This window comes from Echinops telfairi, unplaced genomic scaffold (genome assembly GCF_000313985.2).
Source record: "Echinops telfairi isolate 266 unplaced genomic scaffold, ASM31398v2 ScPeMD7_11;HRSCAF=52, whole genome shotgun sequence".
Lineage (NCBI taxonomy): Eukaryota > Metazoa > Chordata > Mammalia > Afrosoricida > Tenrecidae > Echinops > Echinops telfairi.
In genome coordinates, this window is record NW_022103908.1 from 40894341 (window position 1) to 40913927 (window position 19587).

The following is a 19587-nucleotide window of genomic DNA, read 5'->3' on the forward strand; positions in this document are numbered from 1 at the left end:
TATAGCATCTGGGGTCTTAAAGGCTTGAAGGTAAACAAGCATCCATCTAGCTCAGAAGCAACAAAACCCACATGGAAAAAGCACACCAGCCTGTGTGATCATGAGGTATCGATGGGATCAGGTATCAGGCATCTAAGACCCAAAATAAAACCATGCTCAAGGTGAATGGGGTGGGAGGGCATGGAGTGGAGACCCAATGCCCATCTGTAGACAATTGGACATCCCCTCACAGAGGGGTCACAGGGAAGCGATGAGCCAGTCAGGGTGCAGTATAGCACTGATGAAACACAACTTTCCTCTAGCTCTTTGGTGCCTCCCTCACCCCACTATCATGACCTCAATTCTACCTTATAAATTGGATTGGACCAGAGCATGCACACTGCTACAGATAAGAGCCTACAACACAGAGAATCCAGGATAGATAAACCCCTCAGGGCCAACAAGGGGAGTAGAGATACCAGGAGGATTAGGGGAGGGGAGGGAGAATCAAGAAAGGGGGAATAGATCACAAGGATCAACCTAGAACCCTCTCCCAGGTGGATGAATAATGGAAAAGTGGGTGAGGGGTGAAGGAGGACGATGTAAGAAAGGAGGACGATGGGAAAAAAAATCTATAACTCATCAAGGGTTCGTGACGGGTGGTGGGGGAAGAAATGGAGAGTGGATATTGGGCTCAAGTAGGAAGAGTATGCTTTGAAAATGATGATGGTGGCATATGCGCCAATGTGCTTGACACACTGGAGGAATGTATGGATTGTGATAAGAGATGTAAGAGCCCCCAATAAAAGTATTTTAAAAAAGAAAGAAGCATCCATAGCAGGTAGTCATATAATATATAGAACCAACTCCCTTATAGACCCAGGAGAGCTTGACAAGATGGATTGACACAGTGGCTGCCACAATAGGCTCAAAGATAGGAGCCACTGGGGGCTGGCACAGGCCTCGGCTGCATTGTGTTCTGTGGCACACGGGGTCAAGATGAGTTGGAGCCCACTCAACAGCACCCAACAACAAGGAAGATGCATAGCCTGAGTGGCCCAGAGGGGCAGCTCTGCTCTGTGCTATCGGGTCGGTAGGAATTGGTATCAACTCGATGGCGGTGAGCTTTGTTTGGGGTCCTCCAGTGAGTTAACATGTGTAAAGGGCTAATCTGTGTAAACTGGTTGGCAGATGTGTCCCAGAGCAGATGTTACCCAGGTGTAGCGCTTGTTGTCCTCGCAGGTCTCATCATCCTGAACCTTGAAGTAAGACAACCATGCTGGTCAGTGCTTTCAGGCCATGCATTTTGAATATACATAAGGAATTATCACAGTTTTGTGGGTAGATGTAGAATAAACGTTTAAGTTGTGATTAGGGATGTGTGCGGGGGCTTCAAAAAGTTGGCCAGAAAATGGAATGCAGAGAGGTTTTGAAGTGCCGCCGCCACCACCACCACCAATATATGCTCAGTATTCCAGTGAGAGGCACACTTAGCACATATTGGGGGGCAGTGATCCACATGGTCAGCAGTTGGAAACCACCAGCAGCTCCGAACAAAAAATCGTATCATTGTAAAGGTGGGTGAGTGCAGAGTGGAGACTCAAAGCCCATCGGTAGGCAACTGGACACCCCCTTACTGAAGGGTTGTGGGGAGGACATGAATCAATCAGGGTTCAGGGTAGCAACGATGAAATATATAACTTTCCTCTAGTTCTTGAATGCTTCCTCCCCACCCCCCACTATCATGATCCCAATTCTACCTTACAAATCTGGCTAGACCAGAGGATGTACATTGGTACAGATAGCAACTGGAAACACAGGGAATCCAGGACAGATGACTCCTTCAGGACCAATGGTGAAAGGGGAGATGCCTGGAGGGTGAAGGGAATGTGGGGTAGAAAAGCGGAACCAATTACAGGAATCTATGTATAGCCTCCTCCCTGGGGGTTGGCAGAGCAGAGAAGAGGGCGGGAGGAGATGTCAGACAGTGTAACTTATGAAAAAACAATAATGATTTGTGAATTATGGAGGGTTCATGAAGGAGGGGGGAGTGGGGAGGGAGGGGGAAAATGGGCAGCTGATATTAGGGGCTAGACTAGAAAGCAAATGTTTTGAGAATGATGAGGCCAGCAAATGTACATATGTGCTTGACATAATGGATGGATGTATGGATTGTGATAAGAATTGTACAAGCCCCCCAATAAAATCATTTTAAAAAAAGAAGGAAAAGGGCCAATTAACCCATCATCAAAACCAGGTTTGCCATAAATATAATGCTGTGTTCCTTTGAAAAGATAATGCCAGGGCACAACAAAAATCATGCATTGCTAATTTGCTCATTTAATTATCAAAATATCCAGAAGAACAAAGAATACTGCCAGGGGAGTTTTGTGCCCAGTGCAGCACACCCATGTTCTATGTACGTGCCAGAGAGCCTTAATGTGAGGCGTGCTGGGAGGAAGCGAGGGCACCCAGCACATCCTCCTGTGAGAGAGCTGTGTGGCTTGAACGGCTGTGTAGCCATGATGCTCTCATGGTGAAAAAGTACCAACGTCAATGCACACTCATGATCTTAAGATGAGGTTTGGATTTCTATTGAGCACCTTTTAAAAACTAAGGAGCCGTAAAATGTAGATAGAGGTACATTGTGAGTCATCAAAAACTACATATATAGAAGCTTTTTTAAAAAATCATTTTATTAGGGGCTCATACAACTTATCACAATCCATACACACATCAATTTTTTTGTTCTGATTATGCCTTATACCTGATCCCTTTGACACCTCGTGATTGCACATGCTGATATGTTCTTCCATGTGGGCTTTGTTGCTTCTGAGCTTGATGGCCACTTGATTACCTTCAAGCCTTTAAGACCCCAGATGCTATATCTTTTGATAGCCGGGCACCATCAGCTTTCTTCACCACATTTGCTTATTCACCCACTTTGTCTTCAGCGGTTGTGTCGGGGAGGTGAGCATCATAGAATGCCAATTTAATAGAAGAAAGTATTCTTGCGTTGAGGGAGTACTTGAGTGGAGGCCCAATGTCCTTCTGCTACCTTCATACTAAACCTATAAATATAGACTCATAGATCTATTTCCCCATCCTCATATAATATATTTGTATATGTACATGTCTTTATCTAGAGCTCTATAAATACCCTTTGCCTCCCAGCTCTTTCCTCTATTTCCATTGATTCTCCTCCTGTCCCACTATCATGCTCAGTCCCCACCAGGATTTCAGCACTTCCTCTTTGTTACATTCCCCTTGATCATGCCCTACCAGGTCTCCCACCCCCACCTCACCACCAATTTGGATCGCTTGTTGTTCCCTTGTCCCTGGGTTTGTTAACACCTCTTCTATTCCCCCCACCTCCCCCTCTCCCATGTCCCTCTGGAACTGTCAGTCCCGTTGTTTTCTCCTCCAGATTGTTCATACAGCCTGTCCTATCCAGAAAGACCTGCGGAGACAACAACATGCACAAAAACAAGACAGAGCAAAACCAAGCAACAATGTACAACAAAACAGCAACAACATCAAGCCACTGACAAAGAACAAATTAAAATATACCAAGAAAGAAAAGCTTGTAGTTAGTTCAAGGATCGCTGGCCTTTAAGAGTGTTTTCCAGTCCAGCCTGTTGGGGCACCACGCCCCGTCCCCAATGTCCACCCTCATCATTCCCTGGGGATCTTGCTGCTTGCCTCCCCTGCTGTTCCACTGCACTCCCCCAATGCTTTGCCTCAGTGTGGCGGGTTCAGATCAGGTGCAATTCCCACACTGTGTCTCTGGTGTTGTCCCCCGCAGGGCCATGGGTCAGTGAGGGGCATCATGTCTCATAGTGGGGCTGGCCATGTGGTCCTCTCTGTGGACTGGCTGCTCTAAATGAAGCTTTATTTTGTTTTAATTTCAGCGAACTTGGTGAGTATGAGGAATTAATGAATATTGATAGATAACTTTTTCCCATTGTACCTTAACGATCCCAGCAAACTAATGTTCTGGCTTCTAAGGTGTTCTTCACACCAAGGGCACACAACTCCAAACTAAGGTTCTGAGTCATTTCCAGGTACTTGTTCAGGGAAGGAACATTTATTTTCCTACTGGTGTGAAGTGCTTTGACTGCTAATGAAAGAATCTATCAGTCCTCAAAAAAAAAAAAATTATCAAAATATTTTTGGTAAATCTCAGAATTCACTGGAATTGAAAAACTTGCAATGTTTTTAAGGTGGCCTTTTCTGCTTTATCCCCTCGTCCTGGTGGTCATTGTTGGGTTAGCTTTAGGAACAGTCCCTGGATGGCTGATGCAGGTGTCTGTCCCCTTGGTCGTGAGTGACAGGGCTGCCCTGTCCTTGAAGGCTGAGCTGGCTCTACCTGCACTGTTGCTCAGAGCAGTGACATGAGACTGAGGGCTGAGGTAATAAAGTTATCACCCAAACCACACCCATGCTGTTTATTGATGACAATGACATTTGTGCTCCAGATGTCTGAGAGTACTTTTTCTCTCTCTCTGTCTGTCTGTCTGTCAAATCAAACGCCCATGGTTTAGAGACAAGAGACTTCTTAGGGCTTCCTTTCCGCTTTCCCAGTGCTACGTTCTGATTTACAAAGCCAGCTCCGGTCATGAAACGGTGTCTTCCCCAGGGAGCATCACCCTAGTCAAGATCTGAGAACAGAGGGAAAGGGTCGTACCAACACTTGGTGCTAATTCTTTGCAAACATCATTTCCCCCTTCATATTAATGGCTCGTTGTTTCAGGGAAGTGGCTTCCAAGCAAAAGCAAACTCAATTTTTTAAAAATTGAGCAAATGGTAAAAAAAAAAAAAAAAAAAATTGAGCAAATGGTTGTCCCACCCAAGGTTGGGGAAGTATGAGTTGTCCTCTTCAACATTAGGTTTTAGGAAAGTTCTCAGTGCTTCGAGGAATGGGCACCTATTTGTGCTGGTGCCAGAGAGAGGGGCGGGTGCAAAGGCCCTGAGCGACTCCTGGATGGTCCGCTATGGTGCGTCTGTGGGGCCAGGGGCTCCAGGGGGAGGCCTTGCTCCCATGGTCCGTGTCCCCATGCTGCATGGCCCCTCTCTTGGTCTCAGGACCCTGTCCTGGGTCCCTCTGCCCACATTCGTCTCTGCTGGCTGTGGCCAGGGTGAGGAAGGGACCCGATGGAAGCGTGGTTGCACCCCTTCAGCAGGCGTGTGGCCGGGATGGCGCTCCTCTGCGGTGCCTCAGGACTCCCTTCCCTTCTCTTTCCTCTGTGTCCCCAGAAAGAGCTTTCTGAAGAGGTGGGCCAAAATGACAGCCACGCCCAGATTCCCGTTCAAGCCCACAACGCCACATGCACAGTGAGGATCGCTGCCATCACCAGAGGGGGCGTGGGGCCTTTCAGTGGCCCCGTGAACATATTCATCCCTGCACACGGTGAGAGCCGGCCCCGACCAGCTGACAGAGCCTGTCGGTCTAGGCAGTGCACACATGGTTAAGGAGTAATATGGAATCCGTGGCTGATCAAGAATGATAAACAAGTCCAAAGAGAGTTGGGCCATGTCAAAGGTAGTGTGATAACACACGTCATAAGGTCATTGGTCCCAGAGCCCCTGCGACCGCTACTATGAACAATAATGGCTCGCCAAGAAGATTCATCCTGTCGGAATACCAGGTTTTCGTGTACTTACTGACTTTAGTGTCAATGATGTATAAAGGACATGGGACTAGCCCGTTGCCCTCTGTCATTGCCATGGTGTGTGTGTTGTGATGCCTTAAGCAGGGCTGCTCACCATGTTGTTATCCAGTCATACCTTGGGGAAGATGCTTTGTGGTTTGATTTGTAAATAAGATAAAGTCTTTCCCATAAAAGCTGCCCTTGGCATTGCGCTAAATACCTCGGCATGGCCTGGTGTTTGAAGTGTCCTCAACTGCTGTGCTCACTTCCAGAGACCAAGGCGCCACCTTGGTCTGCCTCTGACCAGCCATAGATAGTTTAATTTTAAATGCCTGTGGTCAAACCCAGGTACAGCCATCTTATCAGTATGACACATTTACAAGTCCTTTCCAAACATGGCCTTTGGACCCAAGAGCAGACGGGACTTATAAGCAGATGACGCCATTGAAAACATGCGCTCCTTGTGCATGTTGCCTCGTAGCCAGACGAGGGTTTCAGCAGACATTGGTGCAGGAGAACATTCAGAGTGGGCAAGGGGAAGACAAGCTGTCTCTTCTTCCCCATGGCAAGCCAGTGTCAGGGATTTTAAATCCCAAAGAGATGCTCTGTTTTAATTGCACCTGTTGGTGTTTTCCCAGGTTGGGTAGATTTTGCCCCATCATCAACCCCGGCACCTGGCAACACAGACCCCGTGGTCATCATCCTCGGCTGCATCTGTGGCTTCATTTCAGTTGGGTTGATTTTCTATATCTCGCTGGCCATCAGAAAGAGAGCCCGGGAAACAAGGTTTGGGTAAGTTTGCCCGTTAGGAATACTCTGCCCAGTCTTCCTGACAAGGCGAAGGTGCCAAAGGATGGTGCCTGGCCTGTTGGCCCAAGCACTTCAGGTTGCACCCAGCCCATGCCCTGCTTGATGCAGGCCCTGGAGCCAGGAGGTTTCCTTAATTAGGCGAATGCCTGCAGAGTGGAGAAAGCCAGACCCAACACACCCTGTTTGACAGAGAGAAGACTGTAGGACGTCACTACTCAAACTGGGTGGCTGTTAGGAGAAGGCATTTAGTAGAAGCTTTAAAATGATGCTGATTACGTGGGGGGCAGGGGAGGATAGCTAAAAATACCAGAAGCAAACCCAGAAAGCATGGGCCACTCTAGCAGGGTGTAGCCATGGGTGGCTCAGTTTTCCCTTTTGGTTTATTTTACACATTTTCTGTAGGGATACGTTATTTTCCTAGTAGAGAAACGCACTGCGTTCTAACATCGAAGTCCAAAGGAAGCTCCTTTGCTTCTTCCCTGCTCGACAATGCAGTACAGAAGGTCCACAAAGCGAAGAAGCCAGGCCACAGCAGCCTATGGGCCTAAGGCTGTGTGTCACCATGGTTCCAGAGCTCGGTTTTTGACTGCGGTTCTGCAGCGAGTTTGGATTTCCATGAGATCCATCTGTGTCTTACGTGGCTGGGAAAGGGTTTTGTAAGATGCAGGCTATTGCCAGCCAGGGTGTGGGGCGTAGGTGCGGTGTTGTTTCGGGAGAGGCTGAGCTGCTTTCTCCCATTGCTCCACCTTAAGGACGCTCTTCTACTAGAACTCTCTCCAAGACCTCCCATGGGCTGGGGAGAGGGCTCCAGAGTGTCCATTCCAGTCACGAGGGTCAGCACTTTCAATACCATCTTCACAAAGATATGACTCTAAGGAACTTCGCGAGAGTCTATTATCTTTCCCTTGCCCATGAACTGTGAAGCCCCCTTGCATGATTCCCTCTATGTGGCTCGACTTTATGTAGATTCTAAGAAGGATTATATAGACACACGGACGAAAAAAAGCTGTTGTCGTCCCGGAGCATTAAGTTCACTGGAATACACGCAGGGAATGTCAAGATATGTATTTATAGGAAAGCCTGGGTGCAGGGTGTGAGCTCAGTATGGACCAGGTCCTGAGACCCTCTGAAGAAGGTTTGCCAGGGCAGCTCATTTCCTGTGCTGAGAGCCTACCAGGTGCCAGGCACTGTGGCGTAGCCTGGGATCCAAAGGGGAACAAAAGTAGTCGCTGCTTCTATGCTGCCAGTGAACAGGGTGTTGGCCAGGAATTAGCCAGTCTAACAAGTAAAATGTCCACTGTGGGAAGTGCTAAATAGGGGTCTGGAAAATGTATAAATGAGAGAATTTGTCTGTAACGAGAAAATCAGGATAGATTTTCCTAAGGCCTTCCTGGAGCAAACATTGAAAGAAAGGCAGGTATTAACTAGGTCAGGTAGAGGGGTGAAAACATTCCATCCAGAGAGCGTAGCATGTGCGAAGGCCCTGTGGTGGCAGGGAACTTGGCAGACCTAAGAGAAACCTGGGCTGGGAGAACCCAGGAATCATTGAGCCAAGCAAGCGTTTCAAACAGGTGAAGAGCTGACCACAGGCTGTTTTCTCTCTCTTGACTGGACTCCATTCCCATAGGCATCGACTCTGTGGCAGTGAGTGATTGGAGAGCTGAGAGCTCTGTGGAGTTTACCACCATTAGTCGAAAACAGTATCTCGTGGGCTTTATTTAATCCATCAGTTGTTCTCTGCCTCTCTAAGGGTTCTTGGCTGGAGTTCTTTGGGTATAGCTGGGTGAGCCTAAAACAGATCTAAGGGAAGAAATAGTTTTCTTCTACTGGGAAATGCTTTGGTTACGGAAGAGAGACTTTCGAAAGGCAGCATCTTGGTGTTTGCAGCCTCCGTTGCCCTGTGTTGATGATGGCTTGAGACGCCTCTGTTCTCTCTGTCCAGGAGCGCCTTCGCAGAGGAGGATTCTGAGTTGGTGGTGAATTACATAGCGAAGAAGTCCTTCTGCCGGCGCGCCGTGGAGCTCACCCGTAAGTTGGCTTTCCTTTCCTCTAGGCAAAAGGTCAGAGCATTTTGAGGACTAAGCAACAGCCCCCAGCCACTGGAGAGATTGCTAGCAGAAGTCAAAGAATCAGTATTTTTAATGTAGAAGTGCTTTTAGCAGCCAGCGAGTGGTTAGGCCAATGCTGCTGTGGGGCATCCAGCATCCGCTGGCTGGCTTCCGGGCAATCTGGAACTGCGTTAACCAGGCCATCAGTCAAGGTGGGAAGAGACCCCCTGGGGTAACGGGAGCCGGTGTCGGGACAAGGCAAAGAAGGACCTAGAGCCGTGGTTCTCAACCTTCCTCATGCGGTGACCCTTTAATACAGTTCAACATCTCGTGGTAACCCCCCAACCATAAAATTCTTGTTACTTCATCATTATAATTTTGCTACTGCTATGAACCGGGCGACCCCAGTGAAAGGGTCGTTCGACCCCCAAAGGGGTGGAGACCCACAGGTTGAGAACCGCTGACTTAAAGGAAGCAGCGAAGGCCCTGACATCTCCCTTTTTCTCTCCTTTTTCTGGCAACCAACTCCAAGGACAGTGTGCCCACACAGTCGTTTGTAACACTTACACGGTTTGAGCTTTGTGGAGTCAGAGAGTAATTTGAAGTGTGTGTGTGTGGGGGGGGGGGGGGGGCCTAAAGAGATAACCGAGTTCTTGAATGATCTCAGAAACAATGTAGAAATCATGTGCCAATATGATCAAAGCCACACTTTTGAATGTTATCACCCCTTCCCTGACATCACTCCCCACCACACACACACACACCAAAACCAAAACAAAACAAAAAAATCTTTTGGAGTATAGGTTGCTTTGAAATAAAAATTTACATAACGTGGAATATTATTTATTTCCTTGTCTGGTTAATGATCTAGAGGTTTTGATGTTTCATTCTTTGTCCTTAAATGAAAAAAGAAAAGAAAGAAATCTTCGCTTAGAGCTGTTGCCCTTAGTTTCTTTTGGAGGGAAGAAAGGACCGTATAGGTCAGTTTTCTCTTTAGGAGCCAGTGTGCCTTTATGAACTGACCGAGGCCCCTGTGTGACACAGATGGTTCTGTTATCCCCAGGCTTGGGGTCTGGTTTTCTTTCAAAGGCTTACTGGTGTCTGCACCGGGGCCCTCATGGAATCGTTTGATAGGCAGGCAATCGTCTCTCCTTCTTTGCCGGCTGGATCCACTTATGGACAGTCCTTACTCTCAGTGCTTCATGGCAGCACTAATTACCAAAACACATACTCTTCAACTCCCCAACTCGAACGCCTTCTGCATCACCTGAATGAGGTTTGGCAGACACAAGGGCTTTTGTCAAGTTCATGGAGAAACGGAATGAAAAGATAATGGCGTTTTCCCAGGAACGTTTTGAAACCCCTCCTTGTACATAGGTAGGAGTCCCTGGGTGGTGCGAAAGGTTACGTATTCCAGTACTAGCCTAAAGATCGGCAGTTTAAACCCACTCGGGGCACCTCTTTGGTGATGTCAGAGCCTTAAAACCCCGTGGAGTGGGTCTGCTCCTCCACACCCGGGTCTGCCTGAGTCATCAGAACTGACTTAACGGCATCCCCCAAGAGCAGGAGACCCTGTGTAGGACAGACAGTAGCTGGCTCTGTCCTGCATGTTTCCTGTGGTTGATGTGCCCCCTTCCCTGGCCTGGGAGGGCAGCGGTCATGCCCTCGTGGTGCATTCGTACAGTGAATTGACAACACAGTAGTGTGTTGCCTACCAAAATGTACCCATCGACTTCTCTCCCTTACTCCTTTAAGTCCAGGGGAAACTGTTCCCACCTGAATCTGATTGCTGGATGCTGCTAACACACAATGATAAGGGTTCTGATCTGAATCGTATTCGGAATTGGTCTACTCTGTTTAATCATAATACAACGCAGGGGTTATGCATTTTGATGGAGAAATACTGGTGTGAGATAAAAGAGGCTTTAGGATTTCACAGGACCCTAACTGTAGTTTCCAATACCTTCCAGTGAACGAAAGCGCACTCCTAACTCTCACGCACACCTTGTTGTTCCTGCTGTAGTGCACAGCTTGGGCGTCAGCCAGGAACTGCAAAATAAACTAGAAGATGTTGTGATGGACAGAAATCTGTTAGTTCTTGGGAAAATTCTGGGAGAAGGTAAGCAATTTCCAGAAGTCCTTTTTAAAGCGCGTGTTTATTTCCTAAATGAAATGCCGTTTTAATGACTGAGTGTCCATGCAAGCAGTTGCTGTATAATTGACAGTTGGGTGAAGTAAGCAGTGATTTGGGAAATGATGGAAACTATGGCGTTGGCCTATGGAAAGGTCTCATACAGAGTAGGCCCTTGAAAAATGTTCATTTTTTTAATTCTTTGAAAAGTATGCCACTCTTTAGTCCGTTTCCTTTGTAAGTTAAATGTATTCCTCTTATTCTTAAATTTATTTTTTTCTTGGTACTTTCCTGGTAAAATAGGAATGGAGGTGAATGCTAATAGTACTGAGATTGTATGTTTCATGAACCTCCATAATGGTTTTCATGCTCTCCGGTACATTTCTTGGATGTGTTACCCTGCTTCATGCAGTGGTGAGCTGAGTTAGATCTGAGTCATCTCAGCGCATGCTGAGCAGCAGCCTGGTGCAGGGCACGTATCCCTGCAGGCACACAGTATGGGCTGGCTAGCTGGCTGTGTACCGGTCATTCTCTGGCCTTGTGTTTCGGTCGTCGGGGGAGATTTTGCACAAGGCTAATATAGATGTTGTTTTACTTGACAGGAGAGTTTGGGTCTGTCATGGAAGGAAGTCTTAATCAGCCAGATGGGACTTCTCAGAAAGTAGCCGTGAAGACCATGAAGTGTGAGTGATCCCTGATTCACCCCTTTGTTCTGGGTGCAGATGGCTGCTTCCGTCTCAGGCATTCCAGAAGTCCAGAGATGGCATGCCTAGGTCAGGATTTGAGTCCCTGGTGGGTCAGAAGGCTGCCGAGAACACCCCATCCCAGGAGGAAAGCTACCGTCATGAATGCTTCACATCTGTATTACACTCAAAGCAATTGTGTCGGCTACTTTTGCTGTTAACTCTGTATGTCTATCGATGTGGGTGGTGGTAGTTCAAATGTAGAATTCTCTCCTTTCCTGTGGGAAACCTGAGTTTGATTCCCAGCCAGTGAACCTCCTACACAGCTACCACCAGTCTGTCAGTGGAGGGTGATGTTTTGCTACGACGCTGGTCAGGTTTCAGTGGAGCTTCCAGACCGAGAAGAAAAGGCAAGCAGTCTACTTCACAAGAATCAGCCTGTAGAAACCCGATGAGTCACAATAGCTTGATCCATAACTGATCAAGGGCACAGAACCAGGTCGTACGTATTGTGTTCTATTGTGCCAGCTGAACAACAACACCATCCATTCATCCATCCTCTTTTCCTTCCGTCCGTCCGTCCATCCATCCTCTCTATGAGCTAATGACTCCAAAATAAGCAATGAAGCACTGAGGCCAATGGACCTCGTGAGCTCTGACCCCAAGACCTCTGACTCTGACTCTGGCTAGCTCGTTGAGACCCTTCCTCAGTGGGGACAGTTGCATGGACATTGCAAAGTCACCGACTGCCTGGAAGGTCAGCTTCTCAAAGAGAGGAGAAATATGATTCAGTCAAAGGCAGGTAAAGAACTGTGACCACAAGGTAGAACCTCTCAAGAGCTGTCAAGAGAGGCAGGTCGGGCAGGACTCTGTGAGCTGTAACAAAGAGGCTGACCCTGCAAGTAGTCAAAGGCTACTAGAGGTCTTAAACAAATGAGGAACACAAGCAGATTGTATTCGAGAAAGTTCGTGCCGGTGTGGAACAGAATGCATTACAGTGTTGGCCAAAATAGTGACAGATGCCTGTTAAATCACTCTAGAATCTGTATTGATATTTATACAAAAGTCTAATTTAGGTAAGACTTGGGCACGTGGTTGCTTGTCTAAGGGAAATAAGTAGAAAGGAGGAAGGGTGTGCAGGACATTTTCATCACCATCAGATAAGCAGACTCAGCAACACTTCTCACCGCGTCTGTTTCCTGCTTGCCACAGTGCATCACGTGGAGATGTGTAACTAATGCCGTGTAGACGTTCTCTGCATGCTTTATCACAATTCATGTAGGTGACACTTATTTGCTGCTTAGTTTGATAATATTTTTTGCTATTGCTACATCAGCCCCCTATGTATGATCAACACTCGTTTGATAGAGGAGTAAAGTAAAATTAATGCCTTGAAAAATTCAAATCTACTGTTAACTGGGAAATAGAGCATAATGTAGTTAGATTGTAAACACATATTGTGACTTTTTAATCAGAATTTAGAGCCAATACTTATTTCAGTTATAAGAAGCAATCGCAATAACCAAGTCCGATGGGGACAGTGCTTTTCGCTTTTTAAAACTTTTTAATAGATATAGCAATGTCCAATACTACTATAATGTTCACTGTGTGTCAAAAACTAAAAAAAAAAAAAAAGCCTTTGCCTTTTAGTCTCTTCCAAATCATAGCAACTCTAATAGGGTTTCCCAGACTGTAAATCTTCATAAGAGCAGACAGCCTCATCTTGAATCTACAGAGTGACTGCTGGGTTTGAACCACCAACTTGTGCTTAGCAACCCAATGCTTACCCAAGAGCATCGTGAGAGTTCCTGAGTGTCATAGTACACTGTAGCTATTCCTATTGTACAGTTTCATCTGTACAATAATCCTAGAAAACAAGTTCAAGTATTACCCCTCAGAAGCCAAGGCACTCTGGGATTAGACTAGTCACTCGAGCTGAACTCAGTGTGAGCTAGAGTCTGGGTGCTGAGCCAGACTGAGCACTGTTTTCGCAGATGATTTTATTTGATCCTTCTCCATAATGGGTCTGTAGAGGGTCCCCTCCCTTTCCCACTTTACAGATTAAAAGACAAAGGTTTCAGTGTCTGGGTATAAAGAGCTGGGCCCAGACCCTGCTTCTGCCCTAGCTTTGGCCCTGCTAATTTGACCTTGGTTAGCATGAACTATCGATGAGTTGTACCCAGGCTACTTCTTAGTGCCTGTCTGTCTGGCATACTGCAGTGGCTTTCCTGCTGCTATGATGCTGGCAGCTGTGCCATGGATCTTCCGGGTCCCTGCATGGTCACCCATGGTGGGCAGCTTTTAGCAGAGTCTCCAGACTAAGATGCACTAGGAAGAGAAGCCTGGTGATCTCCTCCTGAAAGTTAGCCAGTGACCAGTGACCACCATACAGATCAAAACAGAAAATCATCTGATGCAGTACTGACTGAGGAGCCCCACGGTTGGAAATGACTCCACATACCCAGTGGCCACAACCGTGGACTCAAGGTGACCAAGGACCGTGAAGATGGCCTAGGCCCGGCAGCGTTTGGTGCTGATACACACCAGGCTGTCAAGACCCTGAGCCACTGGAGAGCAGCTGGCCGCAGCGTAGTCATCGGTGTTTGAAAGAGCAGTCCTTGGAGGTATAATTCCCAGGCTCGGCTACTGAGCCTGCCACTCAGTCCCTTGGGAAGGGCTTGCAGGCTGATTCGGACGCATTCTATTCCACCTGCCAGGTGGTGCCCAGGGACAATGTTGGCAGACATTTTTCAGGCCTGTGGGATTTTAAATGTCTCGCTCAAGTTGGTTTAATTCATTCCAAAATTTGGCATGAAAATGCATCCGGCTCACAAAGTATGACTGCACCCAGACTTGTAACTCATATGCCAAACAGAAGGGTGGTATGTTTGCTTCCTGTTTTTTTAAGCCAAAAAATATCGATCACAGCAGTATTTACAGTTGAAGGTGGCTTTAGTTTTAGAGAACAGATTGCTGTGTTTCTCTTTCTCCACCTGAATAGTTGTTCCTGTCTAACGCGGGCTGTCTTCTCTCTAGTGGACAATTTCTCGCAGCGAGAGATTGAGGAGTTCCTCCGGGAAGCTGCGTGCATGAAAGACTTCGACCACCCCAACGTCATCAGCCTCTTCGGTACTTCACACAGGCTGGGCGGGTTGCCCCTTGCTGCCAAGGGGTGGGGGGAAGTGTGAGGCACATAGATTTACCCTTTCTAAAACCCAATTTAAGATATTACATTGGGCTTTTCACCTCAGAGACTGACTTATCCGATGGCGACCTTTCCTGAGGCTGGTAGTGAAAGTAGGTTTGCATTTCCTGGGCAAAGATGGGCTGAGCATGTCCACAGAGTTCTAGATGGCAGGGGATTAAAATTGCCCTGATACGCAAAGGTATGACATGAGAGTCATACTTACGTTTTCATTCTTACTGGTTTAAGATTACCCATGAATCCAGTAGGGTTTAAAGCTGTGAAACTATAGACCAGTGGTTCTCAACCTTCCTAATGCTGCGACCCTTTAATACAGTTCTTCATGTGGTGACCCCCCAACCATAAAATTATTTTTGTTGCTACTTCATAATTTTGCTACTGTTATGAATCGGGTGACCCCTATGAAAGGGTTGTTCAATCGCCAAAGTGGTCGCGACCCACAGGTTGAGAATTGCTGCTATAGATCATCTCTGTAGAAATCATTCCACTCTTCTAGAGTAGTGATTTCTTATGGTCAGGGTACATTGATGATTTCATGGGATATAATATTTTACTTTGTCTTCTCGAGCTACCCTTTGGAATTTTCTATGCAACCCTTTAACTTCATTTCTTCCATTTGCTTTAGCTACTCTATGAGTAAGAGCAAGTTTCAGAGTCTCTACTGACGTCCACTTTGATCTTTCCTTTCTTTCCCGTCTCTTTAATGAGCTTTTGCTTTCTTCATGAGTGATGGTCTTGATGTCCTCCCACAGCTCATCGGGTCTTCTGTCATTAGTGTTCAGTGCAGCAAATCTGTTCTTGAGATGTTCTCGAAATTCAGGTGGCATAGACTCAAGGCTGTATTTTGGCCCTCATGGACTTGTTATGATTTCCTTCCACCTGAGCTTACATATGAGCAATTGATGGGCTGGTCCCCGGTCAGCCCCGGGCCAGGTCTTAGCTGTTGATATCGAGCTTCTCCATCGTCTCTCCTCAGTCATTTGTCGTTCTTAGTTGCCATCGAGCCGGTTGCCACCCACGGTGACCCTCTGCACAGCAAAGGGAAATACTACCTCATCCTGCGCCATTCTTACGATTGCTCCTGGACCTGAGCCCATTGTTGCAGCCACTCAGTACCGTGGTGGTCAGTGTTAGTTCTCTGTATTCCACCTGGAGACATCCATGTGCAGTCACCATTTGTGTTGTGAAAAAGGTAGTTGTGATGAAGAAACCATCGGTCTTGCAGAATTCTATCACTCAATCTCCAGCTTCATTTCTATCACCAAGACCATATTTTCCAACTACCGTCACTTTCTCTTTTATTTCCAGCTTTTGCATTTCAATCGCCAATAATCAATACATTTTGACTACATGTGTGATCAATTTCAGACTAAAGACATTGGTAGAATTCTTCAGTTCCTGCATCACTGGCTTTAGTGGTTGTTGGTTAAATTTGAATAATAGTTTATTGGCTGGATTTCCTTGTATACAGATAGGTATCCCAATACAGACAGCATTGTACTTCATGATAGATCTTGAAATTTCTTTTTCTTTTATTTTTTTAAAATCATTTTATTGGGGGCTCATACAACTCTTATCACAATCCATACATACATCAATTGTGTAAAGCGCATTTGTACAAAAATTTCTTTTTCTGACGACCAACGTGACACCGTGCCTCTTGAATCTTTCATTCCCAGCATATGATTTGCTGGTTCAAATTGGCCAGTACTAGTGCCTTTCAGCTCACTAAAGCCTACAATGTCCATATTTATGCGTTCTATTTCATTTTTGACATTTTCCAATTTTTCTAGGCTTAGTCTTCGTACATTCCACGTTCTGATTAGGAATAGATGTTTGCAGCTGTTTCTTCTCATTTTGAGTTGTGGTCCATCAAGCAAATGCAGGTCTGGAAGGTTTAACTGCCCCAGGCTTTACTCCATCCACACCTGTATGGTCAACTCGCCTTTGAGAAGGCAGCCTTTGCCCACTTATGTTTAGTGCCTTCCATCTTGAGTGGCTCATCTTCTGGCACAGTCTCTGACAATGTGGGCTTCTAGTCATGAGCTTCTTAGCATCTGACCCTGTTATGATGCTATCCAAAAGGTTTTCAGTGACTGATCCCTCCGAAGTGGACAACCTGGTCTTTCTTCACAGTCAGCTCATCGTTTGGGAGCCCGGCTGGTATTTGAAATACCAGTGACATCGCCTCCAGCCTCCTCACCACACACAAACCACCACAGCAGAACAAACTGGCAGACAAGCAGCGGAGGGGCCTTGCTAGTCATAAGAAGTGCCTCTGTTACTGATGTATGCATGTAGTGCAATGTTCATTCTTATGTGAGCATTCCCTACTTCCAAATGAAAAACTGAATACATAGCAGTGCATGCTTCAGCTAGTAAGTTGCAGAATCAAATCTCACGTATCACGCATCTCTTGAGTGCTGTCGTGTTATCTCTACGTCTAATTTTATTTCATCAATGTTACTATAAAGTGCCTCATGGCTACCAAATGCATCAAAGCCGCGCTAGTGACAACCGCAGCAAGCAAACAGAGCGAAGCATTAATGGAGGTGGAAACACTCCGTGATCGCTGTCAATTGAGCCCTGTGTATTTGCTAAGTATGTAACATGGTCTTTGCACAACGTCCAAAACGTTGCAAAACGTCCAAAAGGAAACACCCCATGTGACCCAGACATTAAGCATGAATCCCTGTAGCTGCATTTTCTACTGACCTCTCTTTTACTATCCTGTGACTTGACACGTTGTAACTTCTTGTGTGATCTTTCAACTTTCCTTTGATTGAAACCTAATGTTTGGATACAAAATTATTTCAATGAAGCTGCTGTTATTCCTTTGTCACTGGTAACTTCAACAGATTCTGAGAACAAAGACACTTTGTCATTTCACCGCAATGTACAGAAACTTCCGAAGCCTAGAATTAAGTGGCAAGTTCAAATTCTAGAAGTCCGCGCTAAGTGGTGGTATAGCTTTTCCTGAATATACTATCAAAATGTAGGGCTGTGGATTTTTACCCATAGGTGCTCATAATTACTTAAGTGTTTGATCACAGCAGGCTTTTATCAGATGATTAAGTATTTGACTACCACGTGCAGTTTGCATTTGAATCCTAAGGCAGTCGCTACCCCTCCCTTAAACTATAATAGGAAAACCATAGGTTTTTAGGTGACTAAGCTAGTTATGAATCAATATTTTGAGAACTCTCACACAGTGTTTTTGGGGGTGGGGGTATGAGGAGCACATAAGGAGACCTTTGTCTGTTCCAAAGTTTGGAACACAGTGTGTACGGTATGAGCTTTGGGGTTTTTATTTTGTTTCGTTTTTTAGGCCATTTGTTCAGAGCACATGGTTTTAATTTGGCCAATGGTCCCTGTGTTTCCTTCCGGTAACACAGAACAATGGCTCTTTGTAACTCGCTCGCTCTCTCTCCTTTCAGGTGTCTGTATAGAAATGAGCTCTCAGGGCATCCCAAAACCCATGGTTATTTTGCCCTTCATGAAATACGGGGATCTGCATACCTACTTACTTTATTCCCGGCTGGATACAGGACCAAAGGTAATAGCCTATTTGTGCTGCCTTGGCGCCATGACGGGGCTTGGATGGTTGACGGGGAACCAGGCCTGCTGAGTGGCTAGCCTTAAAATAAAGCAGAAAAGGGCACTGGGCTTTGTAGAGCACCCACTGTGCATCCAGGTATCCCTCTCCCAATGGGCCTGCTACAAGGTGTCGTCTTCCCACTTCACAGGGAGGACATAGAATCGGAATACGTATGTTTTAAACCTCACAGGCGATGCAGCCGCTGGGCCAGGCCCCCAGTCTCATCTCTTTATAGCCCCTGCGTCCCCACCCCCAGCTCACAGGCGTTGGCTGGAAGACCACTAATTATTAGATCTCCTAGAAGACGTTTGACAGCTCTTCTGAGACATGTGGAGCTCTCTAGCCTTTGAAGAATTTTATTTCATTTTTTAAGACATTTTTTGTGGTCTTAGCTATTGAAATGTGTTTCTGTCAGGAATGTTCAGCACACACTACTTTACAACTGAAGGTAAGTGTTTTTAAAACCTTGATAAGATTTGCCTCCGTGGTGGCCTAGTGGGTTATTCACAGTGCTGCAAACTGCAAGGTCAGCAGTTTGAACCCACCAGCTGCTGCATGGGAGACACCGTGTTCCCGTAAAGATTGACCATCTCCGAAATGCAGGAGGACAGTTTGCTTGTGTCCTCTGGGGTTTCTGGGAGTTGGGATCGACGTGATTGCAGTGTGTTGGGGTTGATCTCAGTTTCCTAGTGTTGCTGTAACACCACCACCACCCACCCAGGAGTGGGCTTCTCGAAGGACAGAAATGTAGCTCCTCCCAGTTGTAGAGACCAGGCCTCTGGATTCGGGGCACTGGCTCTAGGAAGGGGCTTTCTTTGTCTCAGCTGCTGCTTGCTTCTGGCCCTCCTTCAACCGCCTGAGCGATCTGCCCTCACGTGGCATCGCCCTCTCTGTGTGTCTGCTCTCTAAATGATGCCACTGCGAGAGGGGCCGGTTTAGGACCCACCAGACTCTGCCATGACCTCGTGAACATACACAAGAGACACCCCCACCCCCTACTTCCAAGCGGGCTCCTCTTTTATACGTATGGGCATTAGGACTTCAGTAGCTCTTCTGTGACCGTTCCCTGTGATGACTTGTCAGCCACTAGGCCAGGCTTGTTAGTTTCTGTTTTTACTGGTCGAGGGTGGTTTGGGCGGGTTTCTGCTGTGGTCCTTCCAAGTTGCCCACGATTCGTGCGTGACTCGTGAGGACTGTGCGTGGGAGAAGAAAACGTCGCTGGCCCGCTCCCGCCCGCAGCATGGCCGGGATGCTTGAGCCCCTCGTTGAAACGGCCCTGTCAATCGTTTCACTGAGGGCTTTCCTCTTGACAAACGCCAGTTCCTTTCCCAGCTACGGGTCCTTCCAGCGGATGGGTGCAAAGTAAGGGAGGGGAATCTTGCTATCCTTGCTTCTAAGGCGCCTTCTGCCTGTGTTCCTTTTAAGACCATTGTGCGCCGTGTGTGTGTGTGTGTGTGTGTGTGTGTGTGTGTGTGTGTGTGT

General features: G+C 46.8%; 1 protein-coding gene across 1 annotated transcript in view; it reads left to right on the plus strand.

Moving 5' to 3' along the window:
• MERTK (MER proto-oncogene, tyrosine kinase) overlaps positions 1-19587 on the plus strand; it is a 123688-nt gene that overhangs the window by 90045 nt on the left and 14056 nt on the right. Inside the window, exons 9-15 of the mRNA XM_045287095.1 lie at positions 5236-5389; positions 6269-6422; positions 8383-8468; positions 10512-10607; positions 11222-11302; positions 14339-14431; positions 17945-18063. Of these exons, the coding sequence (XP_045143030.1) occupies positions 5236-5389; positions 6269-6422; positions 8383-8468; positions 10512-10607; positions 11222-11302; positions 14339-14431; positions 17945-18063 (783 nt within the window). The remainder of the gene's footprint in view (positions 1-5235; positions 5390-6268; positions 6423-8382; positions 8469-10511; positions 10608-11221; positions 11303-14338; positions 14432-17944; positions 18064-19587) is intronic.